Genomic DNA, 11,948 nt, shown 5'->3' with positions numbered 1-11,948 from the left:
TCAAGTTTTATGGTGTGTCCTCACGACAATCAAATGAATTAATAATTTTTAAACATAAGTGATAATCTGATAAAAATTTGTTTTGGTTTTTTCACAAAAATCTAGATTTTTTCTTTTATAAGGGGAGAGAATGAGGGTTCAATTCAGAAAAACATCATCAGTAAAAATCAATGTCTTCATGAAATAATTCACTCATTTCATACCAGAACAACATGTACATATTACTGTACATTTGAACCATTCAGAAAAACAAAAGATATCATTTGATTTTCTAACAGTTATTTTTGCTTTCCTCAATTTGTTTATTTTTTTTATTTCTAAGATTAATTTCAAATTACTAAAAGTAAATTTACAAGATCACTATGTGTTATTTGACCTTGACCTCAATTCAACAAAATAATCACTCATATAATTTACAAGACCACTCTGTGTTATTTGACCTCATTTCAACAAAAAATTTACATCACAATTACATCCAAATATATTATAAATATTATGTGTTTCAGTAAACAACATTATATAAATAAAAACATGCATGTATATAACATTATCTTTTATATTCATGACAGACATTTTAAATGTGAAAAATATCAATAATAATTCATATCTATCCAAGAGGGACAAATAAATAACAATAAATTTTGATAACATTTTTCATGTGAAATCATATAAAAATTATGCACTTAAATGGAAGTTTACATTTCTCAATGTAGCACTACTCAATCGTGGATATACAGGTACATGTAGCACAGTTAGTAAAATTGTACAGTCATCCAAATAAAAACTGGTATCATATGTCTACAAGGGAATTATTTTTGTATGTACATGTAAAATGTACTACAAAATTCAGTCATAAAATCTTGAATTCAGAGATAATTAAGTTTTTCAGTTGAGGTTTGTACACTGATGTACTTAGTGAGTTACACATAAATGAAATATTCTCTTGGTCAATACAGGCAACAGCCAACAAAATCTTGCATGAAAAACAAAAACTAGAACAAAAAGTGGTCAATCATCTTGATCTTAATTAAGGTGTAATCATTAAAAAATTGGAAAATGACTTTACTTTTAAATTTTTAAAAATGAAATATCATATTTCTTGCTTGGCCTTGTAGAAACATTACTCACTGAAATAAGAGTTGTATATGTAATGTAATAAATATATATGTATTAGTATCATTGAGAAAATCTGGATACATGAATATCCTTTTCAATAAAACTCAAAAGCTGCCATTTTTAAACCTATCTTGGAATGCTCTGTTAAATCTTTTTATAAACATCTTTTTTTCCCTTAATTATTAATAAAAATCCTTAATTTTTGTGAGTTTTATTGAAGGTTCAAAACCTCTAACATAAGGGGCTCGATTTTGTTGGAGTTGATTTGTAACAGAATCCGGGCATGGTCCTCCCCGAGGCCTTTCAGTTCCGATATCTTCTGTAAAATGTTTGAAAAAAACACCTGAGAGTGCATGAAAGAAACATCCGACTCTAGATAATGTCGAAGAAGCAGAATAAAATGCTCCTGAATATCGGATATAATCTGCCTGTTTTCTAAGTTCTGTCCGTCAGGATTAAAGACAGTAATTGTTTGTATCAGAGCCATGATATTGCTATCGTCCCTCGTCAGTTTTTTCAGCCCTGCGCAATAAGATGTGTGAGCATCATGGAGATCGTTAAACCCTGTTGCATGCTTTAACACACTAGTGGGAATGCTCCCGGTTGGAGTTTTCCAGGCATCATTTTCTGCGTCGTAAAAATTAACAGATCGTAACAGCAAGGCGTTCAGGACACAGGATTTAAGGCAGGCGACTTGATTCTCCTGACTCATGCCTCTGAATTGAGCAATTTTTTTCACAAATTTGATGAGTCTGCGAACAGCGATTTCGGAATTGTTAACCAATTCATCAGCGCTGGAGTAACTTTCTTCATTGTTGACATGAGTTTCGTTCGCATAGCCCCCTAAAGTTTCTAAATACGCCACAGATAATTCCTCCACCTGCATTTTCTCTTCCGGACTTAACATGCGATACATTCTTGGATCCTTGGGCACCGAGTCTGAAGACAACACTGGTAAAGTTAACGGCACAGAGCATCCAAAGGCAATGGTTGGATATGCTGTGGAATTCCTTTCATCTCCAACACTTTGTGTATCTGGCATGGAACTTGTGGCCTCACTCTCAATACTGCTTGGCTCATTTTTAATAATTACCTCCACTGCGGTTGAAGGTTTCTGTTTCATTTGTCTGTTCATAGCTACCTTCTGCATTCGGGCCTTTCTTTCCGTCTCGTCTACAAAAAACAAAAAAACAGTTAGGAGTTTGAACAATTTTGAAAGTCTGTATAAATATTTACATATACGAAATTAAATAATGTGAAAAATCCCATAATCTTCTCTTAATTCTAAGTCCTGGCTAATATTACTTGACATTCTCCATATAAAATAATCTTAACAATTTACTACAAGTGAAAGAATTTATCTGAAAGTTATACCAACTACAAAACCATTTAATTGTTATCATTTTAGTAGTATATATTTTTAGAACATGTGTGCTTGACTATATCATTTATGCTATTAGACACTGTTTTTTGCTCTTTTTAGACAGTTTTAAGTATGTAAACCTTGATGTCTTACAAATAACGGAACTTCTGATGTTGACACAAAAGAAAAAAATCCAAAACAGCAAGTGAAAAACATTATTAACCGCAGCTGTTCATGAAACAGGAAAAATTAGTTTACTGTTTAAGGATAATACAGATTTTTTTTAAATTGTTTCCTGCATTTGTTAATAGTGTATTTTTCATATTATCACCTAATATTTCATACAACCTTAGTGAATAAGGTACATACACAACAACACAAATATAATCAAAGCTTGCATGCTAACACTCAAATCATCCCATATTTTACAGCTCATTAACAACCTCAGAAATAAACCTGCGACGCATGACATGACTCGCTTTGGGATCCCTATCCTCTGCCTTTCTTTTGTTAATAAATGACAATACATAGATGAGGAATACAATGAATTTGGAAAGACTTATAATCACACACCTCTCCCCTCCCTTACTCCTGCTCTCTCTAAAATAGAAGTTTTATCATGATCCCCATTTTATTATACAGCCTGATTCCCACCCTGAACAAACCCTACTCTCTTTATAAATCTGGAAAAATTGAAAAATTTGGATACTTTTTCATCTCAAAAACATTTTCTAGTTGACAATCTGTTAGCTACTATACTATGTAAACAAATAAAATATTAATTTTTTTCTAAGCTCCAAGTAGTAACCATACCCAGAATCATCTCCTTCTTCATCCCCACTTCAAAACATCTCCTCAGCCGACAGTGGGGGCAGAACCGGCGAGTGCGCACATCAATCAGGCAGTCATTTTGAAAAAGACATTTTGGCTGCTGAAATAAAAGGATTAACTTGTAAGTTTGATTTAAAATCAGTCACTGAATTTAGCCTGTTCAAATCATTGTATTAGTTTCATACTTGAAGATGTTTTCTTAAAAACTCCAGTAATCACAATAATAAGTATTAGTATTTTAGATGAAAGGCTGAGTTTAAGTTATCTGGTCCAATGCTATCAGTTTTATTTTCTAGCAAATTTGCCAGGTAAAAGATTTTCAAGCATGTTTCCTCAAGTGGCCTACGAGGGTTGTCCGTAAAGTTCGTGGACAATCTAAAATTTAAATAAAAGTTGCGTCATAGATATTTATTATTAGCATATTTATAATCCTTTACAATATATGAATTACAAAATGAAAAATTTTATTCAATTTTAAGTGTGTAATTACAATTATGACTTCATTATTAAACTTGGGATGGTGACCCGGAGCACAACAAAGTTTTAATTAAAAAGTTATTAATCACTCTATACATTTCATTTGTATTTTAAAAAATTCTGCGGAAATTTGAATGGCTTTTACATTATAAGGTTGATAAAAGTTATAACGTCAAACCTGTAAAATTTGAACGTTCAAAGTTTCGGAATGGCAGAGAAATCGAGGTTAGAATCTATTAAGATGGGATCATCACTGTTCAAAAAAGGGACATTTTCGGAAAAAGGTGGAGCAGAGAGTAGTGATAAAATTTTGTGTAGACATCGGAAAAACACCAACAGAGACCCATAAATTCCTTAAACTAAACAGTCGGGAAATCATAGTAAAGTAATCTAGTCTTTAGTCTTTAGTGTTGAAGTGGCACAGAAGATTTTCGGACGGAAGAGACGGTTTACTGGATGACATGCGTGAAGGAAGACAATCTTTCAGAGGTTGTAGTGCTGTAAAAAATGAAGTTCGTAACGTGACTTTGCCGTATTTCCGTACATAAAGTCGTTTTACGTGGAGAGAGGTTTTATGATTTGCAGGATCTGAGACAGGAAGTGTTAAATATTATTTCTAGTATGAAACCAGAACAGTTTGTGCACATTTTTGATGACTGGTTGAAGCGACATAAGAAATGTGTTGAGTGAAACGGTGACTGCGTTGAGAAAACGTCCAGAAACGTCAAGGATTTTCGTTTTAGTGCTCCGGGTATGAATGTGTATCTTTTTTGTATCTGATAAAATATAACTTTTTGTGCTTTGTGATTAAAACTTGCATATTAATACACTGAAACATTAATTTAATGAAAATAATAGTTTCATATATTTTATCAATGTTTGTCAGTAATTATCAATGTTGTCCATGAACTTTACGGACAACCCTCATATCTGGACTTTAAACTTGCCAAGATGTTGCATCTAGTGATGCAATTTACTATATTGCTCAGGCTTAGATCCAGGATTTTGTGTTAGAGGGGGGCATTATATTAGATGACAAGGGGTCTGGATACTTTGATTGAGGTCCCAAGCAGGTCAAGGGCAATGTCCAGTTGGGGCCCTGGAGCAAAGCAGCATGAACTTCAGAGAAATTAACTGCAAGTAGTCGACCTTATTTTGACACGACTGTAATTTTACCTTTCTTGCATCTACGTATGACAGTGATATGTTTTTTCTGTTTCAGTGGGTGGTGCGTGGGGCGTGCCCCCTCATGAATCCGCGCTTGTTTCATCAGATGCTTCAAGTGACTAATCTATCTTTTCCAGATCAGGTAAGTGATCTATGCATATTTTTTCACACAAGTGACCTAGTTTGACCTAATCAGTCCTTATGCTGTAATCAAAATTACCAAGTAATTCAACTAGAAGAAGCTAGCTGATCGGATTGTTCAGATTTTTAAAAAATATGTCTACATTCATAAGATTTGAAGAACTGAAGTATACCTGGCCAATAAGATTTACCAATAATATTCTTACATAATGCTTATACAATTATCACTTCACTTGACCCATTTTTGTTTATCTACATACAGACATATCTAACATGTCTAATATTGAAGAAAATACAACAACAAAAAAACTTACATCTGATTTTAAGGCATTTCTTCTGAAGAAAGCTTTACAAGATTCACAGGTAATGGCATTGAAGTTGTACCCCAGAGCCTTATCCCCACACACCAGGCACATCTTATCTTCCTTACTGCGTTTGAATTTCTTAGATGCTCCTGCATCATTACTGCTGGAACTCGAGTCCTCATGTGGACCGGAAAAGGAGCTCACCCCTCGTCTTTGACTAAAATCCATCGAGTCAGAACCTGTACCTTGCAAAAAGCTGCCATCAATGGTACTACACATGTTGATGTCTTGTGCTGTGTCAGTGGTTGATGTCTGTACAAAAAAAGTAAAAACAAAACGTGTGAGAAAAACTCTGATGTATATCAACCATATCATAGAGATCCTGTCCTCAATTTGAGAATGTGAGAAAAATTCATTATCACTTCTTTCTTTTCAACATGATGAAATGGATATGACTGAAAATGTACCTAACAGGTGATGATTTTGTCAATCAATTCTAGACACTGAAGCATAACTTAAATACTTAAGCATTACCTTGTTACATGACTGTGTTTTGTATTTTATTATTTCATTTGTGTACGATACCTGCGTCAGTTACCGTGGAGACGTGTAATTTTTTTCCAATTATATACATTATTGTAGTTGTGATGAAAATGCACAGCAGCAATGATGCGTTAATTAAACAAAAAAACCTCATTACTTACTCTGGCCAGAGGAAAGCTGATCACTACATAAATGCATGATGCCTTAATGTGCAACTAAAAAAAATATGTTTACATTTTACAAAGATTTTCCAGAAAAAGACTGGATGTTTATGGTTATTTATGGTTAATAGAAGTAAATAACTGAACCCATATTTGGAAATTCTCAACCTCCTCTCTGTGAAAGACAGGTTATATAAAAATATTTTATAGATATCATTGTACAAATTTTTTTTAAAAATATTCATTTTTTGAAAGTTGAAGATGGATAAGAAGTGAGATGTGTAACAGAGGTGTACTGTATAAAGAGTATGGCATTCCCACAAAATATGTCAAAGCCAACTTCATGTTCCTTGTGAACTTCTTTTTAAAAAGTTGTTAAATCCATAAATGAATACATGTTTCTTGTACCTCGATTGAGGAAGTGAAATGAACACATCAATGAACATATGAATTAAAAGTAAAAAGCTTGAATTACCTGGATAAATATAGGTAATCACAGATTAAGAGGCTTACCAAGAGGAATATTATCTAGAAAGCAAAGTCTCAGATCAAATTAATGTTCTGCTAGTGTGCATCCCTCAATGCATCATCCATGCAAGTTTGGTCCAAGTAGAACTCATATTTACTCATTGTGAATGGACTTGCTCCAAAAAATTTACCTATTTATCACCCAGAAAATGTAGGTCAGTTCTAGCGTCTAAATCATGTTTGGAACTGGTAGTGTGCATCCCCAAATGCATTATCCATGCAATTTTGCAATTAACATAGGGTTTGTAGTTAGTACTTAGAGATGATTTGTTCCCAAAACTGAACCATGGTGTTAAACTGGTCAAATATCCAGATATTTAGGTCATCTGGCTGCATCTTAAGAAAGTCTTGTAGTGTGCATCCTTAGATGTATCATCCAAGTTTGGTCACAAGTGGCTTATACTTACTTATGAAAGCTCCTCAGACTGAACCAGGATAGACAGAAGATGTATATATAGCATACACTCATCTCAACTTTATCAAGGTGAGCTACAAACTGCACTCTCTGTCTGCACTATTCCTACAAGATTACACTTCTGCACTATACTTCTAACATTACTAATCACAGTAAAGTGCTCACATGCACAACACCTCATAAACATTTACTGCTCACAAAAAATCACTCCTGCACTCTTCTGCAAAAGTCTGCTGAATTTTGTCATAATCATGAATGGACCTATACATTTATATTGTTACATATTAAGAATTTTGACAAAATCAGCATACAAAAAACTGAACCAACTCAAATTAGGCAGAAAGTCTCAGCAACTCAAGATTATGGACAAAATCTTCTGTGTTTATCAGATTACTGTAATGAGGAGAAAACTACAAATCAAAGCAAATAAATAAATAACCAAATAAAGGTAAACAGTTATTCTACTGGTACTCAATGATCAAAGATCAACCACTTGTCATCATTATATAACTACATGTATATATTTTATAATGATATACACTTCAGTTTATTTATCTACATCAGTAATATTCATAATGTCAAGGCTTTGTTATATTGTTCCTATCATTCTGAGGATCAGTATCAGAAAACCTTGACATATTGTAAAGATGATTTATCTAGTTCAAGTATACGATAGGTAAGAATACCCTAATAGGATCAAAATGAATACAGCATTCACCTAAATGAATGTAATCTACAGGTGAAGCAAATATTCACTCCAAAATCAATCAATAGGATGCATTAGCTGATTTCATTACTAATATATCATGTCTTTTAAGTCAGTCAGGTAAAAATATTGGTCATTCAAAGTCTGGTTCTAAGCTTTTAAGGGCACGTGCCATTAATGCAAGTTAAGTAAATGGTGTTTTTTTTTTTTTTTTTTGGCTTGTTTGTTTTTCTTTTTTCCCCATAAAAAAATGCTTCAAAGTCTTGATGCTCATTAACAAAATGTAGTACATGTACTTATTTTCATCAAGATTACCCTAGCTGTGTTCTATCCCTAATTTAAAAATAGATTAATCATTCCTGTAAAACTGGTCCACGTATTGTAAGAATAGATGAATCATTTTCTGTATTTAACTGGTCCATGCATTGTAAGAATAGATAAATCATTTCCCATAAGACTACTCTATGTATTGAAAGAATAGATAAATCATTTTTCATAAGACTACTCCATGTATTGTAAGAATAGATAAATCATTTCCCATAAGACTACTCTATGTATTGGAAGAATAGATAAATTTATCATTTCCCATAAGACTACTCTATGAATTGTAAGAATAGATAAATCATTTCCCGTAAGACTACTCTATGAACTGTAAGAATAGATAAATCATTTCCCATAAGACTATGAATTGTAAGAATAGATAAAATAATTTCCCATAAGACTACTCTATGAATTGTAAGAATAGGTAAATCATTTCCCGTAAGACTACTCTATGAACTGTAAGAATAGATAAATCATTTCCCATAAGACTACTCTATGTATTGTATTGTAAGAAAAGATAAATCATTTCCCATAAGACTACTCTATGAGCTGTAAGAATAGATAAATCATTTCCCGTAAGACTACTCTATGTATTGGAAGAATAGATAAATCATTTCCCGTAAGATTACTCTATGTATTGGCAGAATAAATAAATCATTCCTTTAAGACTACTCTGTGTATTGTAAGAATAGATAAATCATTTTTCTTAAACTACTCTATGTATTGTAAGAATAGATAAATCATTCCTGCATGTAAGACTGCTCTCCAATTGTAAGAATAGAAAGATAAAATCATCCATGTAAGACTTTTCCATGTACGACTTTGGAATATAAATCCTCTTTTAAAGAATGCTATTAGAACAGAATAGAGAATTATTCCTGTAATTCTGATGAATGAAGAACTCTTGGAAACAGCCACAATTATTTCACAACTCTTTTATGCAACAATTTCTGCAAATGGCAGAGATTACACTTAGAGAAGTAGTAATAACATATGATTATCTTTAAGGACAGAAAATACAAACAAAAAAGAAAATGAATGTATGGATTGGTATATATTTTTGGACTTATTCTGGTTGTAAATGATGCATATATCAAATCTCTAGAAATTAAATATCATGATATTGTCGACTCTGTTTGATGTTCAAATTTCTTTCTTTTTGCCAGCACTCTTACAAATCTAAACAATTTTTTTATCACTGTAGTTTATATGAAATTTTTGAGAAACTTCGAATGAAAAGTTAAACTTTATGCAGCCAAACTTATTCATTTTACTTATATAAACACTGCAGATTTAGTTGTTATTTTCATGAATTATGAATTATGAAAAAAGTTTGTATCATCTGTCCTTAAAACTTTACATTTATAAGGGAAGAACTAATTCTGTCTTTTAATACCGTATATACTCACCTATAAGTCTGTCCGCCTATAAGTCGGTTGTATTTTTTGAGGTTATTTTAGAGGGATTTGCCATTGACCCACTTACAAGTTGGTACAAATTTCTGTTAGAATCAGTTGACAATTTCAAACCAATGCTCTGATGTTTTAATCTGGTTTCGGTTAATATTCTTAGAAATGACACCGATATTTAATTTTAAATCATTAAGAAAAATTCATTATGCACACTTTAAATAAAAATGAAGTTATTAAAATATGTAAATACTTGTACTTTAATCTTAGAATGCATAAATGATATGATATATCCATACTACATTTCGACGTCCAGATAATACTAATTTTTTTATGACTCGCCTATAAGTCGGACCTAGAGTTTTGGACCAAAATTTAACTCCCAAAAAAACGACTTATAGGCGAGTATATAAGGTAATTATTTACTCTGCATGTGTATAGACCTCAAATTTTACATAAATCTATCAAGAAGCATTCTCTCTGTCAGTCACCACAGTCATCTAAATGTTAGGTTAATCTTACAAAAAGAAATAAATCTAGGTACACAGAAAATGGACACTGAAATTCACCAGTGGATTCTGAAAAAAGGTGTTAAAAAAGTATGGTAAATTACAGGTAAATTGCTGACTGGACATGACAGTAAAGAGAACAAGTTTCCATAGAAACAACTGCAATTAATAGGAATTCTTGACAACTAGTATTACAGCATTCCTTTCTGGTAATATCTTTATGCAATGGATAAACACTCATGAATAAGACAATGCCTGATGATATCACATATATGTGTATAAACATTATCGATTTGAACTCGGATAAATATCCTAAATCTGACCTGAAATAACCAATACCTCAAAAGGAGCATTGACTGATTTTAGGGTACCGTAAAATCACATATTTTACAGGGGTCAAATTTTTATAGATAGATCTAGAGGAATTAAAAGATATTGGTTTGTGGGGATTTTATTACATGGTTAAAGGATTGTTGAGTTGTGAAATTTTACATTTCATGGAGGACATGAATTAATGGGTCACTTCATACATGTACCAAGAAAGCAACAAAAATTAAACCCCCTCGAAAACTATTGATTCCACAATACATTTCTGGTTGCTTGGATTCTACGTAATCATATGTTAGTTATACTTGCTGTTATTATAATGCTTGGTATGCTGAGTATTGAATAGCAATAATAATTGTGTGCTGGTTGATGCTGGTTGATGCTGGCTGCTGATGCCTTTGCTAGTGATTTACAAATAATGATTTATGTAATGGACAATAATCCCTGACACTACTTTACATTAATGCATATTCATGGCTTGCTGTTGGAGACTCCTAAATGATCAAATCCTACAGATATAAGGTTGGATGTTTGTGATCAAATCAGACAAAATAGAAGAGCTTCATAAATAGAATTTTAAGATTTTCTGTTTAGCAGGTCTACATGCATAATTCAGTCATACAGAATTTACTTGATAATCAGAGAGCAATCCCAAAGGTATTATAGTTAAAATTTTTTATATTAATTAATATATGCAAAACCAGCTATATCATGTATATTGAGAACATAATTATTATTTCCCACAAACTAACATGTTAATGCCCTGCACTAGTTATGAACTTGATCATTAAACAGAACAGATCTTTCTTTTTTTTTATTTTGCACAAAATGACATCAATTGTACAAAACAATAATAACCCAAAAACTAGGATTGCGTAGGACAATTTAAGCTTATATTTTGTTTATTCAAAGTTAATTTCATTTAATTATTCAATTCTCATTATGTATAGGTTAAACACTTATAGAGAGAACAATATTGTGTACGATAGTATCCTATGTACATGTATACATGGTAAAGAAGCTATCCACCTTTTTGCAAGAGTAGTTGCTTGTCCAAGTCACGTACACCCCTAAGATTTTAAAGTACGATGACATTATTATAACATGTCGTAAAAATTTCATTATAATAATAAGGATTTGATTTCTGATCAAAACACCAACTATTTAGATTTTTAAAGAATACCAACCAAGTACTAACGAACAAATCAAATGCAAGCAGTTCTACGCTGCCTACTTTATCAGTGACATAAATAACACGAGAAAATTGTATATTGTCTCTAAGTACTAACAATGTCAAAATGGCACTTGTAAAAGGAAACATTCTGGCTATAAAATATTAGCTTAGAACGTGGAAACACAGCGGGAATATATAACAAACTTGTTTATAAGATCACCCTTACCAACTCGGAAGCCATGTTTTCTAAAAAATGCACCGACGGACCTGATAATTCCGGAAACTGACCTACATTTGTAAATCGTGACGACAAAATGTGGTGGATCAAATTATATTTTTAGAAATAATAAAATTAGATTGAAAAAAATCAGAATACCCAGGGACTGATTAAAAATATCGAGTGTGTGTTTATTACGCTCGTGTGCAACGTTATGTGAAGGTGTGAGTGATTGTGA

General features: G+C 32.2%; 1 protein-coding gene across 1 annotated transcript; it reads right to left on the bottom strand.

The window, feature by feature from the left end:
* Positions 1–1,107: 1,107 nt before the first annotated feature.
* LOC133193042 (nuclear hormone receptor HR96-like) lies at positions 1,108–11,734 on the bottom strand. The gene is made up of 4 exons (XM_061329041.1): positions 11,720–11,734; positions 5,410–5,712; positions 3,293–3,410; positions 1,108–2,289 (listed from the first exon to the last, which is right to left on the bottom strand). Exons 1-4 carry the CDS (start codon positions 11,732–11,734, stop codon positions 1,328–1,330), a joined length of 1,398 nt encoding a protein of 465 aa, XP_061185025.1. The 3' UTR covers positions 1,108–1,327.
* Between the last annotated feature and the right edge of the window lie 214 nt (positions 11,735–11,948).

Source organism: Saccostrea echinata, unplaced genomic scaffold (genome assembly GCF_033153115.1).
Source record: "Saccostrea echinata isolate AGI-Se365-2 ecotype Australia unplaced genomic scaffold, CSIRO_AGI_Sech_v1 ptg000025l, whole genome shotgun sequence".
NCBI classification, from domain to species: Eukaryota; Metazoa; Mollusca; class Bivalvia; order Ostreida; family Ostreidae; genus Saccostrea; species Saccostrea echinata.
The sequence above is the reverse complement of the archived record's forward strand: the minus strand, read 5'-3'. Positions and strand labels throughout refer to the sequence as shown.